The sequence below is a fragment of the Maylandia zebra genome, linkage group LG13, assembly GCF_041146795.1.
Source record: "Maylandia zebra isolate NMK-2024a linkage group LG13, Mzebra_GT3a, whole genome shotgun sequence".
NCBI classification, from domain to species: Eukaryota; Metazoa; Chordata; class Actinopteri; order Cichliformes; family Cichlidae; genus Maylandia; species Maylandia zebra.
In genome coordinates, this window is record NC_135179.1 from 20,318,737 (window position 1) to 20,345,560 (window position 26,824).

The following is a 26,824-nucleotide window of genomic DNA, read 5'->3' on the forward strand; positions in this document are numbered from 1 at the left end:
CATTGTTCCTGGTGTAAACAAAGACAGAAAAACATCATAGAGGGGGAGATACCGGAAGGTGCATTTTTCCCATTCTTTGTAAGTGAAATATTGTAGCCAGTAGGGTAGGGCAAAGACAGAGGTATGTGACTGAAACAGGTTGCCAAGCCTTCAGAGCAGCCTGTTCAGTCAGTCTTTGCTTTTTTGGAGACTAAAGTAAAGAAGAAACCATAATATTAATTTGTTTATGACTCCTTTCCTACAACTGCTGCTGAGAAAGTGCAGGCTCTACATTAAAAACGGGACAGCATGAACCAATGCTGCATATCCTTAAATTAAAAGAGCCATCGCTTTCTGAAAACGTGCAGTAGCTGCAATTTTAGCTGGATACACAGACAGAAAATAATAATTAATGACTATTCTCACCATTTCTGGTGTAATAATGACGCGCCCTGCTACACCCATGGGTGAACTGACCCTTGATGAAATACAAATGGAGCATAAAGATGAAGCTGGCAGCTTACCCACAGACATGAGCTGTAACTACTCAGGTACTCAGCAAAGTCCAGCAGAGGAAACAGAGAGCCATTAATGATAGCTAATGGCACATAAATACAGACTTACGGCACTTGCTTGAAAACACACACTCACACACGCTCAAACACACACAGCTGCAAACAATCCAATAGCTTCCATTTCTTCAGCAGCTGCACCTGCCTTATTGGACCATGACACCAATGAATATTTGGCTCAAATGTGGCCCATATCTGTAGATTTCTGTGCGCCATATTTGGCCTTGACTAAGACCATTGACTCAAGGTGAATCAGCCACAGGTTCACTCTATATGTAGCCCACAAAACACTTGTCATAACACACATCAAGCCCATCTCATAACTTTGTTGGCCAGGTTTGCCCGACACAACGTTTGCCAACGTCCTAATTGAGACGTCACTCAGATTGCACTCAAATTTTGCTGCTCTCCACTGTTGTAAAACAATGACCACTCAACATCAACAACTGATTCTTTTTCTTTTTTGAAATTAAAGAAACACCGATTCACAATTCACACTGTTTTACAGACCATAAGAATAAAACAAAATTAAACAAAGCCACATTTTTCCATCATTCTGAATTATTTTGTCCTAGTTTCCCTCCCAGTTTCTCTCCAGGTACTCGGGCTTCCTCTCAGAGTCCAAAGTCATGTAGTTACTGGGGTTAGGTTAACTGGTGATTCTAAACTGTTGATAGGTGTCAATGTGAGTGCAAATAGTTGTCTGCTTCTCTGTGTTAACCCTTTGACAGACTGGCAACCTATCCTGGGTATACCCTGCCCTTCACCATATGGTATCTGGGATAGTTTTAACCCCTCCTTCAACCCTAAATTGGATAAGCAGAAGAGAATGGGTGGATGGATGGATGGATGGATGCATAGTTCAACTGTATAAGATACACAAAGCTAATAATTATCTAGATTTGTTCTTACAATATTAAAAGAGACAGAATATTCAATGGTATCTATAAGGTGGTTCAGTGGTCCTTACTAAATAACTCTGCCTTTTTTTCCCACAGATACTTCCTCATAAGGAATAATAAGATATGATTAGCACCATTCCACTTTCAGTCAAAACAATGATTCCCTTCACGCTGTACAAAAGCAGGTATCCCCGTGCACTCATTCAGGTTTTTCCACTAATTTGCCATTATTGCGAAGCTTATATGCTACATTAATTTCTTACAAGTGAGCATAGCAATAGCTAAATCTAATATGAATTCATAATGTTTTCATTTTCACCAGTTACACAAGGTATAAGGATAATCACAAGAGTATTGAAATGGTTTTTAACCAGCAGGTTTCGTGATGTGAAGGCAAACCAAAAAGCAATGGAACAACTCATTTAATGGCTGTTCCACTTTAAAACATGGAGCAAGGAAACCTGCTTCCTCTTGCCACTGCGCCACTGTGGCACTGCTTCCCAGCAACGGCTGCATTTGGGAGAGAAGGGTGTTGCTGCTGGAGCGGGAGAGGAAAGGCTCCAGAGCATGAGTCAGGGGTGGGACACAGAGACTCACAAGATGATCTCATGTAAGCGGAGCTAAGCGGGCCTGTGGAATGAGGTTCAGTCATGCTGGTCTCATCACCATGACAGCATATAAATACAACAGAGAGCATGTATTGCACTCAGGCACAGATTTATTTTAATGCAACGACACTGGACTGCAGTAAAGCCATATTACAGATAGATAGATAGATAGATAGATAGATAGATAGATAGATAGATAGATAGATAGATAGATAGATAGATAGATAGATAGATAGATAGATAGATAGATAGATAGATAGATAGATAGATAGATAGATAGATATGACAAAAATAGTAAGTTGCAATTCTGTCGCTGAAGACAAGGGAATAGTAAAGAAGTGTTTTAAGAGTTGTTATGTTTTTTTGAAATGAGATTTATTGATTAGATCCGTGAAGGACCTCGCAGCAAGAACAACATCATGCTTTAGCACTTGCTGTAAACAAAATGTACTGGCCAATAGCAAGAAAATGATCAGGCATTTGATTACTGACTGTAGATAAGAAGCAGTATGATCTAGGAATGCATCTTGGCGAAACCTGCAAAACGAAACTGAGAGCACTCTGAGGGTATGGAGAGTGTGAGTGTGTGTATGTCGTCCATTTCTGTGTGCCTTCATGTTGGGTGTGTGTGAGTGCTTGTGTCTGTGTATGCTTGTTTGTCTGGTGTCAGGTCACATCTTAGACTCTCCCTCTCTCTTAGAACATCTCAGGCTCCCCCAGGTATGGGGCCTATTTTCCCAAGCTACATTCCTTGCCAGTGGCTGGTGTCCCCATGGACTGGTGCATTAGTACTTCTCGGGGTCTGGGGCTGGGTGCTCTGGTGTGTACTGGCTCACTCCCAAGGGCCACTTGGTGGGCCTTGGGAGTGAGCCTCTGCTAGGGGCTAGGGGCTGAGCCTCTGCTAGGGGCTGGGGTGCCCTTGGGTCTCTGGTCTCTGGGCCCAGAGCTCGGTCTGCTCTGGGATAGCTGGCTTCCAGTGCACCACTGAAGCCATCTGGTGCTTCTGCAACATGGATGCTGGGTCTCTCCTCTGCTCTTCTCTGAGTCGGGGCCGCGGTAGTACCTGCGGTGGTCCTACTGAAGCTCTCGTGCTCTGGGGGGCCTGAGGATGTCTGGAGCCCAGGTCTCCTTCATGTCTGCTTCAGGTCCTCAGCTACCCACTTACATGGAGAAACATTACGAACACAAGCGCACTCACACAAACAGGTGTACATAAAAGTGTTCACACAGGTGTTCACGCAGGTATTGACAAACACACTATCTTGGGCTGCTGCTGCCTCTAAAAAATCTTGTACTATTACTGTGTGTTTTCCAGTAACATTGTTTTTTATGCATATATTGGTTGTTGCTGTGGTTGCTCTGCTTTTTTTTATCAACAGCTGTTGAAGCAGTGTTTTTCTTTCTTTATCCCTTTTCATGTCCTCTATTTTCCCTTCTTCTCCTTTTGTTAACTTTCTTCCCAACTTCTCTTTCCTTTTTTTCCCCTTTTCCGCTCCCCAGTCTCGTCCGTTATGGTTGTAATAATCCAAAATAATAAAAAACTAGTTAAGTTCTAATAAAATATGACTATCAAGTGGACAATTATAGTGAAAACCGTAAGGCTTCACTTGTGAAAGTACATCTGTTTGGCATTTTTTGGCCTTCGGACAACAATTCAAGACAACAATGCCGAACAGGACGCGGGAAAAAAAAGAAAAAGATGATAAAGCTGAAATCAGAAACTGATCCAGAAATCTAATGTAATTTTTCTGTCATGAGCAAATGAATCTGCAGCTATCAGATGCATAATATGGCAGGACAAACCTCATTTTCTTCCTTTAAATAAATTCCTATAAATAAATGAATTTCAGGAGTATCACCTTAATCACCATGGCACATGAACATGTGTCTGCAACTTGTATCTTGCTTCCATTAAAACAAAGTATCTTTTGTACGGTAGCAGACTGTCTCCATACAGCCAGCCTGCTTTGTGTGTGGGCCACTAGGCCATTTGAATGTGATGAGTGGGCTGTCGACATAGAGCAAAGGGGTTGGGCTGCACAGCCCAGGAGGGTGGACAAAGGCAGTGACTGTGCAAAACATGCAAAGCTCTCACTTGCCTCTGTGTGTGATAAAACAAGGCAATAAAAATATTAAAAGGGGTTAGCTTAAATCATACGAAGATATTTTTAAGTATCTGCAATAGTCCTGCAAGTCATAATGAAGAGCACAGAGACTCACAGAGAGAAATCTGACAGACACACTGGCAGACCACACCCTAATAAAAAACAGAACAGGCATCCTAAAGACTGGTTCAGTGCTTTGTATGAGTACTTGCAAATAACACACATTTTTAGTACCTAGCTGGTTACAGTACACATCTTCTTGAAAATTTATTACAAAATTGGAGGATTTTGTGTAATGTGCTTTATTAAAATCTGCAAACAAAAATGTATGTGTACTGTAAGGTTTACTGGTTAAATAAACATTTCCAGCAAGATTCTCCTTTATCAGCAGGCAAAACATGTGCATGTGGGGTTCTTATTTCAATTATTACATTGTTCCTCCAATGTAATAAAACCATCCAGGCCATCAAACTTCTTAAGAACAAAATGAACTGCAAGAAAAGCTGACTGAACCACCAAATGGTTAATCCATTAAATCTTTCCTGATTTTGAAGGATCATCAGCTGTTAAGAAACCCAGTGGCCCCTTCATCCTGACAGCCTACCAAGCAGGCTCTGCTAGAACAGTGTGATCCCATACAGCCACTGCCCAGTGCCATTAAGCACTGCATGTTTCTAAAAAACATGTCTTTAACTCATTCCTCGAGTTTACAGTCTTTTGTATGTGTACCCTGCATTGAATTTCAGTTCAACCCAAAGCAGTCGCTCTGTTTAACGTATTATTAGTGCAAGTACCTAATTAGTGCCACATTCCTACATCAGGTATAATAACAGCAACATACTTGCCCTCATTTGATGGCAATTGTGGCAATTCTAAGACCTATGAACTCACATTAGCTCAGAACCACAGTATGTTTGTAAATTGATTTAACTCTTCAATGGTAAAGTGTACAGAAGGTAATATAATATATTAAAGCCAAAAGTGTAAGGACAATAATCAGCATAATAAACGTATACGTTCCTTGTGTTTGCATTATAAGCATGAGTGATAAATACGTAACTGATACCAAACAATTATAAAAGTTATTATTTACTGAACAAAGCATTCACACTCAGTAGTGACCCAGTGCAGCATTATCTACTCATCCATTTTTTTAAACTGCTTATCTTCTTAGAGGTTGCAGGAGCCTATCAGAGTTGTCATAGGGCAAGAGGCAGGGTACAGAGCACCAGTCCATCGCAGATAATACACACCAATCACCAATTATCTTAACAAGCATGTTTGGACAGTGGGAGGAAGGCAGAGCATCCACTGAAAACCTACAGAAACAAAGGGAGGACATGCAAACTCCACACAGAAAGCCCTAAGCTGACAAGGAGCATCAAAACTGCACCACTATTCTATTTTCACTAATAACATGTTTGACATAATTTATCTAATAGCTTTATTCAGTGAGCGCAGAGTATTCATGGTTAAGTCTTAAAGCTGAAGGCACAGTATAGAAGTGTATACTTAACATGCACACTTCATTATTTCTTTACTTGTCACAAATCTTGTCATCACTGCACTACTGAGAAATGTTATCGCACACCGAAATGTTTCCTGACATCACGGAGGCCTAGTGTGCCTGAATTTCAACAGGTAAAAATGAAAACAAAACAAACAAAAATCTGTCTCTTAGCCTGCTCACTGGCTTTTCTGTTTACTGGTCTGTGTTTGCTTAGTTACTGTTGATGAATTTGCTATGAAAAAGCAACTCTTTGATACTCTGGCCATCACATGGAGAGACGCTTCAGGCTGTGATCGTATCAACTGGAAATAAATAAAAAATAAAGCGATTTTTAGACAACGTCCAATGGAAAAATGTCTCAGCTCTGAAGAAAACAACATACTTAATGAACAAAAGGTTGCACAGGATTGATTTAAAGAGATTTATCAGCATTACCCATATGGAAAAGATATATATAAATCTTATAAAGTTTGTATCTGTCTTGTGTGAAACTTGTTTGAAAAGCATACAAGAGTGAAAACAGATATAAGATCCCTAGAAAAATTATATAAATGAAACTTCTATGTTTTGGATACTTACTAAAACAATATATGAAAGTGGCCACTTTCATGAGTAAATCATATAAGCCTTATATGATTCACTATATGAAGTAGGCCACATCTGATGCAAGTCTTTTATAAGTTTTTTCTATTTCTTTTCCATATGGATATCATCCGCTTATAAACACGACTTATTAAGGCAACTCAATCCAGTAATTTCATCAAACATCTCCTGTTGTGTAAAACTGCAAATGCAAACAATCCAGAACTTTGTAAAGAATCACTTCAGCTCATAAGTAATGTGTTTCTGCTTTCTTTAACAGACTCTGGTAAATGAATACTGAAAATCTTTTTACTTTAACCGTCAAAGTTTGTTGTTTTTTTCTCCGATGAAGTGCAGAACGTAACCAAAATAGATTGGCTATATGAAAACTCACAAACAAACCTTAAGTTTTAACCAGGGTCTGTCTGTCCAAACAATTCTGTGCAGAATAATATCAATAAGTCCAAAACAAGGACACTAAACCTATTTCATTTTTCTTGACATAGTGATAAACTGGTTAAACAGTAACATATAAGCATTATTCTGCAACGACAATGCTTCAGACTGATGCAAAATAGTTTCTTAAAATGATGAGGAAAACAGAAAAGAAGCACCTTACCCTTCCTTGATAAGTTCATATTTCATGCAACTGTTGATGCAGAGTTAACGTTTTCCCTAAAATCAGTTTATAACATCTAAAGCGGATCACAGACTAGCTGTGATGGCAAAAGAACACTCAAAAATAACTCTGCTTGTTGTCTTATTGCAGCTCTTCTGCCGGAAGACACCAGCCACAGATTCCTAATGATGCTACATCATATGATCCCATTAGAGTGCAGTCGGGGCATTTAAGCCTTATACCACAGCTGACTGTGCCTGCTGGCTAAAATACTCAACAGCTGAGAGAACATACTCGCAACAACTATCTGGTACAACAGGGCATAGTAATAGTTACATGTTGTTCTGATGCTTCAGATTCAATGAACAGGAAATACAAGAGTTGAAAGCATGACTGTCTGTTTGAATTTTGCCCTACCGGATCTCCAGAGGCCTGCTACGAGAATGCATGATTATGAGATGTCAAGATCTAGCCGTCGCATATATGCTGAATGAAGTTAGCCCTTTATGTGTGATGGATTTGTTCTATTTAATGAGATAGACCCAAAAGGAGCAGCCAGAAAGCTACTGATGAGAGCTGACGCGTAGCCTGCTATGTCATTGTCCTGCCAGGTCTGAAGCACCAGACATTTGAATTTCATTCCTGTAAGCGAGATCATTTTAAACATACAATAATAATAATAATTTACATTTTGAAAATATGATTTGCTCATACTGAAGACTTGTTTTATCCACTTGGACCTTGACGCTTGCAATCAGAGTTTTTCCTAAACATATTTCAAGACTAATGTTTTTAATATAACAGCTAAATAAAATAATTAATAAGCCTCCTATTTAGTGAACAACTATGATGACAAAAACCCTTTGTTTGGACTATTCAAAATCAACCTAAATGTGATGTCATGCAGGAAATATTCCCACTTTTTCCACAGCAGTGATAAAGACACGAACACCAGCCAGTCACCAGAGAGAGAGAACGGGGGGAGCAGGCTGACATTTGTTGAACTGTCAAGCAGCAATCAGGCAATTTCTTCTTCGCCCTAAAGCTGACACATATCCATTCAACACTGACTCTCCTACCTTTGTATTTTTCCAATACATCCTCATAAGCTTGGAGGTATTCCTGTTCGTCCGAAAGCGCATAAGCCGGCGGTGCGTACTGAGCCATAACCCGGGCTTCCCAAACTGGACATTCACCAGCGACGGACAGGGACACAGCACGAGTGAGTGTGTGCGTGCGTGTGTATATGTGTGGATTCAGAGTGTAATCGGCGGTGTTGTTGTACGAAAGGAAACGCCCTACAACCCTCCCTTGTCTGCGCTCCGACCAATAGGCGACACTTCCTCTCCGGACTTCACCAGATTGATAGGAATGACTGTCGTACAGGCTACACTGGAAAAAACAACCTAAGGTTCATTTTTTTAGCATGTCACTTAAATCAATACTGGCTTTAAGGATAAATTAAAGCCATTTCAAAATCTTATCGCGAGTGATTTTCATTAAACCGGAAGGACCTCATCTCAGTAGGATTTTAAAACTGGGCTGAATCATGCTAACTGCTCGTTTTTTTAGAGTGCGCAAAAATAAACGCCTATTCTTGTCAGCCTCTCCAAATAGAGACCGTGTAGCTATCGCGTGTCCGAGCGGTTTTGGCTGATTTGGCCCAAACAAAACGTTTGAAATCGTATATTTATCTTTGTCGCCGACATAAGCTCTACATTAAATCTACGGATACCCAGCTTTCATTGAACGCGTCACGCATGACAATCTGTATCTGAAACGCTATTTCTCGTATTTTACGGCGTTAATTAGAGTCAAAGTATCATTATAAAATGCTTACGTGCTATAAAACAAGTTTTCCGATCAACTTATCAAGTGTGAAGAAACTGCCAGCCCATGGCAGGGGGATAAAAAGCTTTAATTACCCACTTCGGCGCCAATAAACGTGTACTGTGACTGTGCATATCAGCAAATACATTTTAAAAAATTATTATTATTATAATAATTTTTTACTTTTTGGTTAATAACAAGGGACAAATGTTAAAACTAAATTTTGTTGGTTGGGTTTAAAGCATCAGTCTAAAAGCAGAAAACAGGTAGACCAAAATACCATCACATGTGCCACAGATCCACGTCACTACAGACAAGCTTGTCCCCAAATAAACCTGAGCTCACGAGAAAATAATAAACTTAAGGAGGTCTGTCATTTTTTTTCCTCTAAATACATCATATGTGGGGATTGTAACATATCCCAAGACGGTTTTTGTCCTTACTGCACATTGCTATCTAATAACTCCATATTAAGGAGACTCCCCCTCACCTGCGATCCTGAGCACAGCTCTCTCCGCCGGATCCAGCACGGATCCTCCCTGGATTTTCCTCTTGGACCGCTCATGTCTCGGCAGGTTCCAGGGTAAAGTGTCTCCGGGTGCGGGAGACGCCGATCCAGATTTAAGACTGTACTCATCCTCGTCCGAAAAATCCGCCGAGGAAGACATGGAGCAGTGTAGGGAAGGATTGCCCGAACTGGAGCTCTGTGAGACAAAAGAAAAATGGGGATAAGGGTGGAAAGAACAATGCTTGTCTTTAAATGTATGAGAAACACAGCTAAGCAATTAAAACGTTCACAACCCATCCCCTCCCCGCCTCACCATCGCGGGTCAAGGTGCATAAATATGGGCACGTTAGGTGTGAGGACGCACACTTGATCCAACTCCAAATGACCCGTAACAATAAGCGAACGAGGCAAATGAAAGCGATGCGAAATCAATAGTATCTGGCTCCCCCGCCAGGTCAATGACAACACTTACCACTGTATACATGGAGACCTGTCAGCTGGAAGAAAGGCAAAAAAAAAAAGAGAAAAGAATCCTTATGCGTGTTATTGGCTTTCAGACTTCATAGACATTTTTCACAAGGTGCCACGCCCTTTGAGTGATGCTCCGGCTACGCGTTCGTTCCTTGTCGGAGCATTAAAGATGTGAGGTGATGTCAGATCTCCAGAGGGCTGGAGGGATGATACGCTGTGTGTTGTCGAGGCAAAGCTGGACCGTGATGGGAGAGCAGAATGCATGTGTCTGCGCGTCATACCCGGTAGCCAACAACAGCAGCTCCAGGAGCAGCGACGGCGGTGTTAGAGCGCCATCCTTGTACAAATCTGATGTGTTGCTACAAATAGCGACCTTAAACGCGGGGTTAATATGAAGACGGGGGGTAATCCCACTGATTACCATGGCGAGGACTCCACAACAGACCCCCCTGGGTCACTGCTCTGACTTTGCACACAGTTACACAATTACGTGCGGATGGACACTGAAGTGTTAAACAGAGTAAACCACTGTGCTAGTCAGAGTCCAGCGGTTGCACAACACGACACACTTGGTTTAAATATTAAATCAGAAATATATATTTTAGAACAAAACCAAATTAACTGACATTTAGTTCCAGGATTGACCAATTAGTTCAGTTCTCACACATTCTCCTTTTGTAACACAAGTCACAACAAAAACGCTCAAAGGCAGGACTGGTAAATGGATTACCTTCTTTTGCAATTCCTTGCTGCACCCTAACACACCTGAGGTTGGGCAAGAGAACAAATACAGGCAAGCACAGCCCAGTGGATAGGGTGGGGCAAAGTTATAGCAACTTCAACCACTTAAGTGACAAAAGTGCAGTTTAATGACACGTGAAACAGATAATCTGTGCACAGGAAAGGAAGAGGTCTGCCTTCCTCTTAGTCCTGTGTTATTAAAAGGTAAACCTAGAGCTTCTGCACAGATTGTGAAAGTGAAGGATATTATTTCTTTGGAGTGATAGAAAGTGATTTGTGGCTTAAAATAGCCACTGCTTTCATGGCTGTCTGCAGAGCTGATAAAAGCAACATGCTGTTAATATTAGCAGCCTTTTTTTTTTTTAATTGTCGCATCACTTTTCATCAGGATGAGATCAGTCCTAAAAAGTGCAGCTTAGTGTTGCAGTTTTTATCAGCTCTCTTCATAATTCCTACTCATAAAATGCAAAACAACTGCACGATTCGAGGAAAGTTAGTACTAACTTACTACTGGAATAAAAGCATGTTCTCAGAAGTCCGTTTGCACTTAGTTTCATTTAAAGAAAATTACAGGCATAAGACTAGCTGAAATATTAGATCCACTCTCACATCACTTGGGGAAGTAGATGATTCTTTATTACTTTTTAAAACCTCATAATCTTTGCCCAAGAGCTGTTACTGGCGCTAAAAATAATATGAGCATGATCATCACGAAGGTTACTCTTTACCGGTGAAGACTTCTTTTGGTTACTGTAAAAGAAACCAAATTTTTCCACTCACGACCTGGTTTGAATCAACACTGGGCTGAAATTGCTTGTTTAAGCTGTATTCTGCTGCTGGTCAGTGTCATTTATATAGATTACATGTTTATCAAAAAAAAACATACACAAAGAACATTTGGTTTTATCACAACAAGCGAACCATGGTGGATTATTCATTTTAAACACACTGTTGTGAGCTAGGCATGTAAACACATTATAAATGATGTATTGTGGCCTGAATTAGGCCCGTGCTCACTGATCTTGTTGTTTTCATAATTGCATTCATCTCTTAATTGTTATTCTCATTGTAATTCAAGTAATTTGCAAACCTCCTTTTCTTGCTGTGTTGTTAAACTAACAAGATTGTGTCATGGCATCATTTATCTTTTTCTTAATCCTTGGTTAAACATTTCACCTGCATAACAAATGTATAAATAAAACGTCACATAAAATGTTAACTGGTGGCAGCAAAACATCTGGTTCAGAAGCCAAATGACTACATCTCATAGATAAGTCTTTCCTCATAGTTGGCTCCAGTCAAGTTGTTATTCATCTTGTCTGCTGACCAGTTAAATAGTAAAAAGCACAAAAGTGTTTCTGTTATCTACAGTATTGCAACACAACAAACAACTATTGGTGGAGTCTGCACCAGTGATGGGTGTGAGGAGATCAATACCATCCTTTGGACAGTTTGTCAGTCTAAATTTATACACTCATACTAAACAACACCAATGTAAAGCAGTAGGGGTATGCTGTATGCTGGTTAGTGTATTTAACATTCTCAATGCAGTCACATTTGAATCAGACACATTCAAAAACACCCACAGATGAGATGATTTTGTGAAATCAGAATTTCTGTCTCAGGAATTCAAATATATATTCCCAGATTGGAGGAGCAATACATAAAGAAAGGGCATCAAACCAAAGGACTTTAATGTGGTTGCACCTTTTGTTTCTGTAAGTCACCTTCTTTAAGGGGAGGTCCCCTCCTTCTTCTGCTTTGTGCTCCTGTAATCATACGTTATCCCCCCACCCACTCGGTCTTTGGGTCAAATGTTGTCCCTGTCTTTCCTTACTGTAAATTTTTACCAGCACAATCTGAAAGTGACAAAAGTATTGAAGGACAACAGGCCCAGTCGTGTTCTCAAGCAGTGCAGCTCACAGACAAGATAACACAAAGAAGGTGGAGATGTGGAAAAGGTGAAGATCTAAAACTGCGGTGAGTTAAAGGGCACAGGGAGCGTACCATATTATGCTTCCAAAGGCACGCACTAGCGTGCAGGCTAGGATGACTAATTCAAATTATTTAAGGAGTCATAAAATCTAATAAAACGGGTGATTCACTTGTGAACTTCAAGCTGCAGCAAAACCAGAGTTTATTACTATAATTATTGTTATAATTAAGTGAAATATGTTTGGATTGTTGAGTCCACTGAACCTTTTTAATGATGCAGCTCCTTTAAAACACCGCGGCATGGGGCATATCCATAGAATACTTTATTTCTGTTGAGTTCATGTACTTTTTAATTTCTGGGGAAAAATATTTAAAGCAAAGATTACAGGATCTGTTGGTAAATATCTTTTTTAAATTTTTAAATGTAAATGCTGCTGTTGATTATTTGCACTACTGTCCATGTACAGCTCAAAGGCTACTTTATTTTTTTTTATTTAATGTATATCTTGCACCACTGACACTATTCTACATAGTGGCAGTAGTTCCTTAGAGTGTCCTTTATCTTTTCTTAATTCTTCTTTATAGTAAGACTAGGGAGAGACAGTATTTCAATTCTTCACTATGTCCTGTACAGGTAGCGGATTGGCAGTAAAAAAAAAAAAAATCTTTAAATGTTTGGTCTTGATTATGATGATTAGAAACTGAACAAGACACCCTGCAGTACCAGCACAGCAACGTTTCATTTCTTGGGAAGAAACCCATCATTCAACAGCACACCCAAGTGTCAGGTTCCTTAAATAAGCATCTCCCCTTTGCCCTAGAGCAAGTTAGCACTCCTTTCCCAGAATCAAATGTACATTGTGATGTTCCTGTTGAGGGGAGCAAGCAAATCCAGCGTATTGTTTTATCATTACTCTTAATGGTAACAGTGAAGTGGGGTACCTACAGGTTTACGTGTAGGGGTGACTTGTACAGACTGGTAAAATTCTGGCAGGACTCTCTTCTTCACTTTGCGTTTTCTTAGAGACGATGATGAATCGGGTTCACTTTCAGGAACCTCGACCAGATTGGGCTTTTCCTCTGTCACTCGAGCATGTATGCTCCTTCTCGGGCGATGTGGACTGTGCCTGAAGCCCTGGGGAACATGAACATGTCAAGCTGGTAACAGATTATGCATTAAGCATACCTTAGCATAAGAAGTTAAAAGCTGTGTTAGATTATGAAGAATTACAGCGTTTGCAGTTCAGGTTTAAAGTAGAGGTGGGATGCTGTTACTTTATAGGCTGATCACACAGAAACTTCAGTCACTCTGAAGAGAAAATGTGCTTTTTGAAATTACATTTATCTCAAGTTTTCTTAAAGATTGAGGACACTGTTTTACAACATTAAGGCTCTAAAACTGCCCTGCATTTGATGTCCTTGAACATGATACTGAATCCCTACCAGCTAAAGTACTGAGTCAGTAGGGATTCTGTATCATGTGGTTCAATAACATGACCTACAAATGAAGGCAAGCTTTTGGTTTTGCAAATATAAAAACAAGAGAACTGCATTCTATTCTATAGCAGTGTGGTTGGCCATAACACTGGTCTGCCAATGTTGCACTTGAAATAAAGAATAGCTTTACTAAAACCTTACACTGTCATTAGTTTCCAACAACTCCATAGTTGCAATTGTAATTAAAAAGAGGCTATCTCTTTCATAGGCCAAGTCAGGAAGATTAAAACCGGCTACTAAAACAGCTTTATCCATAACATAATGTTAATTTTTAGTTTAGCATAGCTGTTGTAGCGCTTATTTTTATTCGTAATCATTCTCTTCCAGGCTAAAAGCTTAGTACTTACATGGCTATTTTCTTAAACCATTTCTACTTTTATTTTGAAAGCAAAAAAGCTTAAAACGGAAACGGATCGACAGAAAATGGTCTTCGTGTTTTCAGTCGTCAGCACCAAATGACATTTAACATAATGATATTGTGGATCGTTTTTTTTTTTTTAAAAAGCGGTTTCTGTGGACTCAGAGTTAGCTCTAACCCATGTGTTTCTGGGGAAAAACAGTAGTGAAACTGCAATATCACCCACATCATTTATTGATAACACATGCGCACTGCGCACAGCATAGACCCTAAAATAGCCATGCAGCCCTCGATAAAAGTCTAAAAGAAACGCTCTTTAAGGTGAAGCGTTGGTTAAATCACAGCTTAAAGCTTAAATGTAGTCTCACTTTAACACAAGTGATCATTCCTCCTGGCTATTAGGTGACAAAGCCATTATGTAAAAAGTTCATCCTACCTCTGATCGAAAATGATGCGTTCGCAGGCCAACTATAAGACAGATAACAGATGTTACAAAAAAGATGTTAGGATGTAAAACATTGCAATGACTGCAGCTCGGCTAAGAGATATGCATTTGGTCAGAAGTAATAACAAGTTTAAGATGCTTCAGGTTACTTTACGCACAGCATCACCTCTGAGTCTCACAGCCCGAACAGGCGTTAACAGTGATGACTCTGCTTTTATATACAAAAGATAAACATAATCAGACTATGAACGATTACACGTATCTCTAATGTCTGTAGGCTACATGAATATATGTACCCTGAGCTGTCAGGAGGAGAAGATGCGGCTGGCCTGTACGCTACTCACCGCGGTTCTTGGGGCGTCCAGAGAGCACAGATTTTATTGGATGCTTTCCATTACGAAGCCTGCGATGCCAGCAGCAGAAAAACAAAATTGTCGCAATAGTCCCCAGCAAAAGCAACAACAACAGCAGCACACATTGAATACTGTACGGCCTTAGTAGGACCAAAAACGCTGCAGCGATCATCATAAGACGAGATATAGGGCAGATCTGGCAGCCTCAGACAGCCGGCTCCTCCGCTGCCGTTATGTCGCTGATAACTCGGCAAGAGAATAAAGACACTCACTGACATACGTGAAGCATCGCACAGTAAACCGTGGAGAGCGCACAGGTCGAGAAAGGACAGCCCAGACTATTGATATCATTATTGTGGGGTACAATGCATGACTCAGCAGAGACGCCACTTTAAATTATTTATTTATTTTTTAACAGGGGCAGGGAGAGTCAGCAGATTCATCCCAGCATCACTCTGCTGCAGAGGGGGCTGCCCACACGAATAACGCTGCAATAGTAAATGACACTAATCCGTGTAGACCCGTGGATGTACTGCACTAGTAGGGTGGATATATATTTCTTTAATATTTTTAAATGTGATCTAGAGTGTCATCGCCACTGTATACACATACAGCATGTTTTTGGCCGGAAATGAAATATCGTTTGTATTTTGTAGAGCAGGTCTACCCAGTATGGTTTTAAAATGTATGATAGGTGCTGAGATGAGGCAGGTCCTATGCACAGATACTTTGAGGATTAGAGCGAGCAGAAACTCTGATCATAAGCCAACACGGGTTATGTAATTTTGGGGTGAGATGACATCATCTCTCCTTCTGCTAAATGAAAGACTCAGACAAGCAAAGTGTGGCAGGAGAAAAACACGTGTTTATACAACACCGCACATTGTGGGTGTAGGTATGTAAATTACGACTATTCTATTTAAATTCTTAGACTAGTAAATAAATAGTTTTCCACCTACGTATAACAACATATGTATAGTTGTATGTGTCACTCATACATTTACCAACTTACAAATATAATCATCCCAATAGTTAGACATAAAAATCGACATTTTATTTTTCAAATAAAAGAATTAGTTCTCATTATCCATCAGGTCATCTTTGATGTTTAAGAGTACAGCTTTCAGTATTATTGAATTAAACTGTGTTACAAAATGTCAGCTTTATAAGTTATTGTAAAAGCTGTGTACTTACAAACTGCAACTGATGCCCTAGATTGCACAAGGCTATACTAAAATGTCTGAAGGTGTTATCATTTGTCATAAAAAAGCAACAACAACAACAAAACACAACCTACAGACCTTCTTTCACCTTGTTTGAATCCTGGTTATGTCTGTGTGCTTGGCTTTAACTTTCTAACTACATGGCCTGCTATAAATATCACTGCATATTGCCATAAATGCAGTGATATCATATTGCCTGTGTCAAATATGTAACATATGAGTTTTAATAAATAGAAGAGAACAGAACAGAATGAAACCCATATCCCAAAAAGTAAGATGCTGTATAAAATGTAGATAAAAACAGATTGTAACTGAATTTTTTAGTCACAATAGAACATTATAAAAAATCTAATCTTTCAACTAAGACATTTTACTATTTCATGAAAAAAAACAACATTATTATTATTGATGTCATCAGCACATCTAGAAACAGTCAGGATTTGGGCAACTAAAGCCTGGAGGTGGTGCTAAAAAGAAACAGCTGGAGTAGCATGTTGCAAGGGACTAGGCTCAGTGCCAACAGGTCAAAACAGAGTGTTTCAGAAGTAAAGATGGCTATAGGTTCACCAGTCGGCAAAAAACGAGGTTAAAAAATGTGGAACAGTTTCAGAATGACGTTCCTCAGTGTAGAATTGTGAAGACCTTGAATATTTCATTGTCTACAGTGCATAACATCATCAACAGAAAATCAAAATTGGGTGCCTGCGATATTTGAGCCCTCAAACAGCGCTGCATTACGAACCTGATGATCCTGCTATGGAAATCACTGCATGTGTTTTGAACAGAGTTCACAGTACCATCCACAAATGCAAGTTAAAGCTTAGGCATGCAAACAAGAAAACCTTATGTGAACATGATCCAGAAATGCTGCTGTCTGATCTGGGACAAAGCTCCCTTAAAATTGACTCTTTTAAAGTACAAAACTGTTCTGTGGTTGCACATCTGGAAGGCCACAATCAATGTTGTAAGGTGTGCATATTTCAACAAGGTGACACTAAACTCTATACTTTCACCAACTGACAACATTTGACACATCACAAAATAACATAAAACAAAGAAGACCCAGGAATGTGGAGGAACTACAATCCTATATAAGAAAAGAATTGGAAAAGATTCCTCTCCCAAAAGTCCAACAATTGGACTCATTAGAGAACCTAAACGTTTACAGACTCCTTTTAAAAGAAGAGGGCATGCTACACAGCAGTAAACATGGCCCTATCCCCCACCCTTTTGAGATGTGTTATACTTTTTTTATTGTGAATAAAATATTTGTTTATGAGATTTGCAAATCAATGCATGATGAAACTGGAATTACAGAATAGAGTAGATGTGTATTCTGCATTCAACAACGTGGTAGAGAAGGGCGCAGATGAGCACCATGTAATGCTGCTATTTACATATGTGTTTGGTGTTTATGTATATGAAGGTGTACAATTCATCTCTCCACTAAACGATGTTAAATATGATACATAAATATGAATCTAGGTAAAGTTGGCGCCTCTGGCGGGGATAACTAGAATATTAAAATAGTTGTAGTTGGTAACATCATCGCGCTTCGACCCGGATTAGATAAGAGCGCAGAGGCGGACTTTGTTCTCTCGTGTATTTTGTAGCAAGCCCAAGCTCCGTCCACGCGGCGCACACTCTGCGAACAAAAAAACCGCACCCGCGTCCGCATGACGTCCGGACTAGCTGCGTTTACGTTTATTTGGGATGTTGTAGCAGTGAGCTACCAATCTGACAGAGTGAGCAACACAGGCACAGGTAATGCGATGCTTATCTTAATTTAAACCATGAGTCTCAGTTATGCCGCATTTGATCGGTTTTACCGGACGTTAGCCCCTCGTGTCGTGTAGCACCTTGTGGGAATGGGGGTTTTAGTTTCAGAAACACTTCCAGTAATACCCTACGAAGCGGACATTAGTTAAGCGGTGTGAAAACGCCAAAACTGCAAACACTCGTTTACAGTTTTTAATTTTTTAAAAATCTAACATTACACAACATAATATTATCTTGCATATCTCACACAGTGAGTGTTTGGGACCCATGAGTTATTTCTTTCAGAGTGGAGATATCACTGCTAATAATAGTCTTCACCAGAGTATGGTTGGTAGAACAATCCCCCAGCAGAAGATGAGTGAATTCTCGGTGACATGTAGGGCTTTTTAACTTCGATCATTTCAATGTGTGTAAAAATCGCTTTGATTTACATACTATGATCATCGAACTTCATGCAGCCCGTGAACGCACCACCATAGTGTAGTGGCGCGTAACTTCTTCTTCGTTCCACTTTTGAAGTGCTGTTTAGAAGCTCGCAGCTCACTCCTGCCGCCGCTGGTTAACAGGTATACTGCAACAACACTGATTTAAGTCGTTGAATAGTTGCTGTAGAGCAGCTCCCACATGAGAGGCAGCACCGAAGAGAAGTACTAAATGAGGTGGCGAAACGAGGAAGAAACTATGCCCCCATGTTGAATTTCTACACGGGTGACCCTCGTTAAAGCAAGTCGTATTTTCCTACTTTTAAAAGGCTTGACAACGACAAGAAGTTTTCAAAAAAAGGTGCATGCTAATATTCGTTTGCTCAACGTCTCGCATATTTGCTACGAGACCTAAGCTATCCAGCTGCTACTGTTTCCTTTGCCTAACTGTCTGTGTTGTTCAGGCTTAGCTTAAACGTAACTGTTAAGCTAATTGCACCAAAAGAGGTAATTATAATTGTTACTGTGTTGTCCGAAGAACTGTCGCTTAGCTTTATAAGCACGTACTCCAGCTTGAAAACGTGTGTTATCTTCCCGTTACCTTTAGGAACATGTCCTCCACAGTTGACGCAGATGAAGATGAGGTGGAAAAAGAAGTCGAGTTTGTATCAGTAAGTCATATGCACTCTGGCTCTATTAAATAAATATTAGTTGAAAATGATAACATTTTGGTTTTCAAACTAGTGGCATTGTTCACTGTCACGTCAATGAAGCCTAATAAACAGACGGCTATTTTTTCTCTCAATTCACTGATGTCTCATACTGTCCAGGTCCTTATGATTTGGACTTTAGATGTGTTTTATAAGCCTGAAATAGTGTTGATGTTTTTCTTTCTTTTTCTTTTTTTAATGCAGGAGGGCCCTCTCAGACCAGTATTGGAATGTATTGACCTGTTGAGTGACAGTGAGGATGAGGGATGTTCATCATTGCCCAATACAGTAAGTTTTTTTTTAAACAGATCATTTGGTTATTTAATCCTTTTAATTCATATGTTAATATCCTTTTTTTCTTAAAAACACATTATTTCTTTCAATTGTAGCTTGAAGATAAAATCAGCCGACATAAAGCACGTGTTACATCTACCCTGGACAGACTGGCACACCAAGTGGCTGTACAGAAAAAGGAACGAGCAGATAAATGCAGAGCATTCAAGGTAAGGTTGTTGACAAATAAACTGAGCCACTGTCATTTGTTGTTTGTTGGACTTTCATTAATCATTTAGCCTGTCAGAAAATTGATTCTGTTTTCACTGTTTCCATTCAGATCTGTACCTTTTTTTTTATGCACAGCAGGAAAGAAAAGATGCATTGCCTTATGCTTTATGTGAACTGTTGTAAAATAAATTTTACTATGAATTTTAAATTGCTAACACATACATGTGCTCATTAACATATTCACAAAGAACATGAAATTTAAACTCAACTTTAGATCCTCACCAAGATTTTACTGGGTTAGTGTATGGGTAGATTAAGCCCAACTTTATGAGCAGCAGTGCCCCCCTGTGGGCACAAAAAATGGGGAAGGTAGTCTATTCATAACATGCAACATTACTTGGAGAACCAACATTAAACAGTCAGCTGGTTTTCACTGATGTGTTGTTTTGTTTGTTTGTTTTGTTTTGTGTTTTCTATGTGAGGCAAATATCTTACGTGTTACGTCTTTGTCCCTTTTTCAGGAGAAGCAGATCCTACAAAAAGCTCATGGACAACAGGAGCTGGCTGTTAGCGCTGTAAATGGGATTAATCAGGAAGCCAAACGTTGTGTAGACATGTGGTTAAAGATGCCAGGTAATTATTGATCGGAATTAGAAATCTGTTGTAGTTGTTTTACTCAAATAAGTAGAACGACTTTTAAAACATTTTCCTGTTACGTAGTTGCTGTTTGTTTCTGTCTTTTTGGTTTGTTTTTTACATTTCTATCAGTATGCTAATTGCCTCTGCCAAGGAGGTCATGTTTTTGGTAGTGTTTGCATGTGTACATGTTATTCTGTCTATCTGTAAACACAATGGCTTGAAATGTTTTGAATGAATTCTAAACAAACCTTCTAGTGGTGTAGAGTGGCTTGCATCCACCGGGGTCAAATCAATGATTTATTGGTGCAATTTTCTGTTATAGTTGTCAGTGGAGTGGCTTGTGGGACTTAACATACTGCAATATTGTGTTTATCTAGGTCTTAAACCTGGAGCGATCAGTGCTGGTTCCGAGGGAAGACAAAGAGCTTCTTTCCACAGAACTATCTCAACTAGGCATACTTGTCCAGTAATTAACTGTGGTCGAGTTTATGATAATGCTTCCCTCCTTGATGGACACTTGAAAAGGTAATAATTCTTCATTCGTGAGTGTGTTGGTACAGCGGCTTAACTGTTTTCCTCACAAAAAATGGTTGTCTCTTGCACATGTATTGAGTAAAAGCTCTTGTATGCAGGTTCGATCACTCCCCATGTGACCCGACTATCAATCTTAAAGGAAGTCCATCAGAGTTTTTTGCCTGTGTTGCATGTGGAAAGAATTTTCAGGCCAAAGAATCCTGGAGGAACCACGTTAAGTCGAAGGTCTGTGCACTTTTCTGACTGTGCAATTAGAAGTTGCAGCCTGAATCCCTGCATGGTGTAATAATTCAGAACTGTTTTGGTTACTAGGTGTCCTCGTCTAATGCCGATGGTCATAGCATCAACCAGATGTATCAGCGAATTGTGTGTTTTGCATGTCCTGCCTGCTACAACCTCTTCAACCTCAGAGACGAGTGTCTCCAGCACATGTCAGCCGAAAGCCACTTCAAAGACTCACTCGCCTTAAGAGGTAATTTTTTTCTTTTTTTTTCTTTTTTTCCTCTAATAAATAAAATCATTACTTAAAAACAGCATTTTATATTTACTCAGGTTACCTTTGTTTGTGTGGTTCTAGAAGATCTTAGATACTGGAAAGTAGCTAAATGAGCCAATTTGCATTTTATTTTACATTTGATTTTAAAAAACCCACAGGAAGTCCGCTGCCAGTCCCTGTCCCTCAACATGTCAAGAATCGTCTCATCGCCTTGTGCAAAGATGTAGCGTTCAGTGTCCGCTGCTCTTTGTGTCATAACGTACTGATCTCCCATCAAGCAGCTCAAGCTCACTTTAAGTATGTTTTGTTTTTGTTTTGTTTTTTTACAACATTTGAATGTAGTGAAACCTCTTTATATATATTTCACTGATTGTATTCAGATCCTTTATGAAACTCATTTTTATGGCCCTTGTCCCTCATTTTCCTCTTTTTAGTGTGTACTGCAGACAGGGCTGTGCTGTGGCCAAAGCTGACAAGACGATAGTGCAGGTCATGAATCAGCTGCAAGTGCGAGGACAGTGTTCTGTCTGCTGTGAAATCTTCCTCAGCCAAGCTGAAATTGAGAGACACAGGGAGTCGATGCAGCATGAAGTTGAAGTCAACCAAACAATGGCAAAAGCACTTCTTCAGCACTGCAGGTTTAGTGAAATTCAACACTTGAAGAGAGCTAGAGACTCAACAGACACAGAGGAGACCACTGGCCTTGCAACACCTCTCAAAAGAAACAGGAAGAGCGACGACCATGACAGATTTCCAGCTAAACAGCAGAGCTTGGGGACAAGTGTGACTGTTACCAGTAGCGGGAGCGTAACAGCTTGGTGTTGCGAGTGCGGTCTTCAGTTCTCAGACGAGGCTGGAGCCAGTAAGCACCTTCTGGCTGTGAACCAAATTTTCCATCAGTGTGGCGTGTGTGGCAAACATATGGGGGAGTCTTCCATTGCACGTCTGCATATGAGTCGCTTTCACGGGGGCGCTCATCTCTCAAACTTCCTCTTCTACTGCCGCAAGTGCAAAGTGGAAATGCCTCGGTACGAAGACATCCTGTCACACGTGTCCGGAGCTCACAGCGGACACACGTATTTCAGTGAACAAGAAGTGCCTGAGCAGCTTCCCATAATCGTTGATGTCAAGCCATCCACTAGCAGTGACGTCACATTTCACTCCTCGTCTGTGGCCAAAGTCCAGCTGAGCACAGAGGTGTCTTCATCAAAAGTAGAGCAGTCTTGGATGTGCAGGATGTGCGAGGATGTCTTTGACTCGGAGGCTGCCGTCCGTAAACACTGCAGCGATGTTAGTAGTCACAGCTTTCAGAGATTCGTCTGCGGACACTGTCCACAGAAGTTCTTCAAAGAGTCCACCGTACGGAGACACTGTATGAATGAGCATGATGGGCTTGTAAAAACTTCCTATTTCTGCGGCCTCTGCGACAGCATGGAGTTTGGATCTGAGGAGGAGTTTTTTGAGCACTACAAGAATCTTCACAGTAAGGACTACTACTGCATGGATGAGGTTGAAGTTGTTCAGCCAGATGCCGCTGATGCTGCCGCTGCCGCTGAGAGGACCAGTCAGTTTACATGCCCGTGCATGGGTTCGGAAAAAAGTAAAGAGGACATGAAAGCCACTTACACACAATGCATGAGGAATCTGGCTGCGGAAGAAAAATGCCAGTACATCTGTGTGCCTTGCGATGTATCTGTTCCATCCTATGCACAGATCAAGACTCATGTCCACACAAAACACACAGCCTTGAACCTGGACAGGAGCTTTGACATCAGATGCAAAGACTGCCAAGAGAGTTTTATGGATGTACCGAGTTTCCATAAACACTACCACTTGCAACATTGTACACTGGATCCCTGCATGAGTTCCAGGACCTGCAGGAAAAGCTCAAAAGCCGAACCCACCACTCCAATAATACCTAATGCTGCGGAGATCAAACCAGACAGCAATGGTAAATCTGTTAAAATGATTCACATTTAATGTCTTGTTTTTGGATGTTAATTTGTATTCATGTTCGCAGAGATTGACGACGAAACGCTGACATTTTTGAACATTGATCACACCAATGACGAGAGTGAAGTGCAGGAAGGTAGGCAGTAAACTATACATATATATCACTGATATACAGATGAGGCCAGAATTATTAGTCCCCCTATGAATTTTTATTTTTTTTAAAAAGTGCTGTTAAACAGAGGAAAGAATTTTAATCACAGCTTTTCAAAAAATCTTAGATTTTTATTGGTTACATTATTTTTATTTTGCACACAGGAACCAAATTATTTACACAAACTACCAGATAAGTCATCCTGATGCTAATAGGTGGTGTATCCTTTTTGCTGGATAACAGCCTGCAATAGTTTTTTGTAGTTTTCAACAAGTCTCACACACATCGCCTGAGCAATCCCTGTCCATTCCTCTTTGCCGAGTCTCTCAAATGCGTTCAGATTTGATGGGCTCCTGGCATAGTCCTTGGTCTTCTGTTTACCCCACATCAAGTCAGGTCTTTGAGCAGTCCAGCCAGTAATGCTGACTTTGGTCTTCTGGAGGTAGTTCTTCACCAGGAGTGACTTATTGTTTATGTTGTCATGTTGAAAGACAAAGTGACTGCTCAGACCCAATTTTCCTGGTTTTCTTTAAAAATTTTCTCATATCTTTTTTTCCTTCAGGATTTCTTTGACTTTGACAAAGGTGTTTTTCACATGATAACTCAAACTCTTTTTGAGGTTCTTATGCTTTCTTTAAATTGGAAGATGAACCCACAGCTTTAATGATTTTAAAAGCTTTGAGCATTACAAAAATAAAGCACATCATTGCACAGTGGTGGTTTTTGTTATAGCTAAATAAAAAGGCCAGTTTTCTCAGGGAGCAAATATTATTGACCCTGGTTAAAAAAAAAAAAAAAAAAAAAATTCTGAAACAATTCTGTTATTGTGTGCAAATAGAAATAATTTATGCTTCCTAAAGAAAACTAGTGTGTTTAGTAATCCTATATTGAAAATCCTTAGCTCTATTAAAAAAGTACTAGAGCAAGTTTGAAATGGACAAAATTTTTTAATTTAATTTATTTTATTTTAATAGGGGACTAATAATTTTGTTGTCACCTGTAACTAGAAAGAAAAGACTGGATACTAAATAAACGCTACTTCTTTTTTTCTCTCTTTTCGTCATGAGACCCTAACGGCTGTCTGTTTAAAGAGAATTCTTGCTTTAGCTCAACTGCTAATAATTATTTGCATAATTAATCCTATGAATGTCCTCTCAAACAAAAACACACTGATTTACTTGTCTTAAAGTATCCTCATTAATCTTGATTTTTAACAGCTTGGATAAACGACTCTGTATTCTGTTACAGTTGAATCGGATGATGAAATGAAACGCGCGCTGTCTTTGAGCGCAGAAGAAGGACAAGAGTCAGCAGGTATGTGTGTGCGCAGGGCTGAGGATATAGTCTCTTTCTCTTTTGAACAGTTTGTAAGTCAGTACAATACGACATATTGTATTTTTTTGTTATTGTATTCAGATAAACATCCAGTAAGTTATACAGTCGGTGATTGTTAACATTGCCCTGCACATTAAGGAATGAAAATGTCAATGGATAACATGCAGGCTTAAAAAATATTTGAACAGTTGGTTCAGTGAGGTTTATTCCCAGCCTTCTGGGAGAGTTTTTTTGTTCTTTTATTAGATAGGAACAGACAGGAAATATGGGAGATGCAGTGTGATGTGCACTCGCAGTCTGGCTGGCCAGGAATCGAACCGTGACTCACTGCTTGGAGGAATTTGAACACATTTAACAAACATCGAGATAAAGAATGTGTTTGATCAAAAGGATGAAAGAGAAACTCGACTGTAGTTTTGTGTACTAAAATGATGTCAGGCTTACATTTGAGAAAGCAGGAACCTGCTGCTTAAATCGGAAAGTAATGTGATGAATTACATCTGTGTAAACAGGTTCTTCAGAAATTCATAAATTCCCTTCCTACTGGGGACAAACAGTAAAAGACTGTGATGTGAGCTCAAGCATAGGATGACACGTTCATCCGACCATCTCAATCTTCAATCCTCCATGGTTATGAAATATTTTCAGAAAGATGAAGAGAGAAGTCAGTCCTCGGAACAAAAGGCACTCAGAAAGGCCACCATCAGATTACAAAAAATGCTTAGAAACGCCACAGAGGAGTGCTTTGAGCAGGATTACAGACACAGCTCATTTCAAAGACAAAGTGTGGGTAGAGGGGAGTGGAAACTATCCAGCTCACAGACTGGGAGAGCTAGGCTTAAATTTACAAATAACACGCACAGAAAGTCTGCAGCTTTTGAAGGTGTTATTTTCAGACAAGTCCAAATTTAGCATTCATGCTGATCTCTTGAATGGAGTAAGAAACTCCAATCAGTGTCCAGATTTTAGATTTCATCAAAATATGAAATCTAAAACAAAGCAGCTGCCTACTGAAAGAATATTTTTCCCAGGAGAAGATTTTTAGAACGATGTTGGCACGGAGTGAGAGTCAATCTTTATGGCACCTGTGAGACGTCATGAAGAGGGGGGCGGGGAGTGTGGATGACCTAAAGGCTCTGCTGGCTCAAAGACGAAGGAAACATTTTGGGGATCACTATAAATAGATTTGGAGATATGAAAGAATAGAAATGTTAAAGTTATGACATTGTGGTCAACATAAAATGTTCTCAGTGTTGTTGAAATGATGCAGTTTGTAGTGTTTTCCATATGGCCATGCTGGTATGAATGAAGGTTTTCTCGTGTAATTTGTTTTCACAGAGTTGGAAGAAGCTCTCAAAAGAAGCCTCCTGGAGTTCTGAGAAAGCCAGTAGTGCTTTTGTAACATGCTGTTCATCGAACGTTATACTAGAATGTTTTGTACAAGGTAACGTGTTCAGAATATAATAAAGAATTAAATGTTTGTCCTGTTTCTTACTTTTTCTGCGTTTTTCATTATTTGCAGTAAGTGGACACCAAACTGAACCTTGCAGATTTGCAATTTTGTAAGCTTGATACTTGTGAGGAGCCAGAGTGTTTCGACACGTGTGCTATAGATGGCATCCACCACACTGCAAGATGCCTGAGCTGAACATGTGACCACAGTGCTGTGTCTCCAGTTGCGCTCTGTTTTCCAGTGTATTGTATGTCACAGACTCTTCGCATGGTGTCATGTGAATCCTGATCCTTCTATGCTAGAATGTTAGATTATTTTTCTTAAGGAAAAAGCTTTTGCAATACCCAGAAGTCTGCAATATAAATTCACATAATTGTTGTGCTCCAGAAATGTGTTAATTTGGTGCACACACTTAAGAGTGCACTCGAGTAAAACTCGTATACCCAGCAATTAATGTTCCCAAGGGGCCCACATTACAAACTGGGACTACCGCAGTACCAGTTTCTCATGTGGGCTCTTGGATAAAATTAACAGCTCATCCCTGCATACACTGATCTGGGTAGCCAATTCCTTTTCATGGATTAACACTGAAAATATGAATTCAGAATTA

General features: G+C 39.9%; 2 protein-coding genes across 10 annotated transcripts in view; one reads left to right on the top strand and one right to left on the bottom strand.

The window, feature by feature from the left end:
* Positions 1–15,349, bottom strand: part of dst (dystonin) — a 103,945-nt gene extending 88,596 nt beyond the window's left edge. For 2 of the 4 annotated variants that reach the window (XM_076891734.1, XM_076891733.1), the window contains exons 1-4: positions 15,007–15,349; positions 14,654–14,685; positions 13,309–13,497; positions 9,198–9,411 (exon numbers count right to left, since the gene is read on the bottom strand). In XM_076891734.1, coding sequence (XP_076747849.1) covers positions 9,198–9,411; positions 13,309–13,497; positions 14,654–14,685; positions 15,007–15,190 — 619 coding nt within the window. In that variant the 5' untranslated portion in view covers positions 15,191–15,349. Of the gene's footprint in view, positions 1–7,956; positions 8,113–9,197; positions 9,412–13,308; positions 13,498–14,653; positions 14,686–15,006 lie in introns of those variants that run through there. The other 2 variants (XM_076891738.1, XM_076891736.1) reach the window with 2 other exon arrangements.
* Positions 12,386–26,241, top strand: znf451 (zinc finger protein 451). 6 transcript variants are annotated; one of them, XM_004555962.5, is made up of 14 exons: positions 18,594–18,800; positions 18,904–18,946; positions 19,047–19,110; positions 19,354–19,437; positions 19,539–19,652; positions 20,175–20,286; positions 20,670–20,817; positions 20,925–21,051; positions 21,139–21,298; positions 21,481–21,619; positions 21,757–23,273; positions 23,343–23,411; positions 24,675–24,740; positions 26,100–26,241. In XM_004555962.5, exons 3-14 carry the CDS (start codon positions 19,051–19,053, stop codon positions 26,138–26,140), a joined length of 2,637 nt encoding a protein of 878 aa, XP_004556019.2. In that variant the 5' UTR covers positions 18,594–18,800; positions 18,904–18,946; positions 19,047–19,050; the 3' UTR covers positions 26,141–26,241. The 6 variants fall into 6 exon arrangements, with proteins under 6 accessions (XP_076747854.1, XP_004556022.2, XP_004556019.2 ...); XM_076891739.1 differs by lacking the exons at positions 18,594–18,800; positions 18,904–18,946 and adding an exon at positions 12,386–12,407; XM_004555965.5 differs by lacking the exons at positions 18,594–18,800; positions 18,904–18,946 and adding an exon at positions 17,922–18,002.
* Positions 26,242–26,824: the final 583 nt, after the last annotated feature.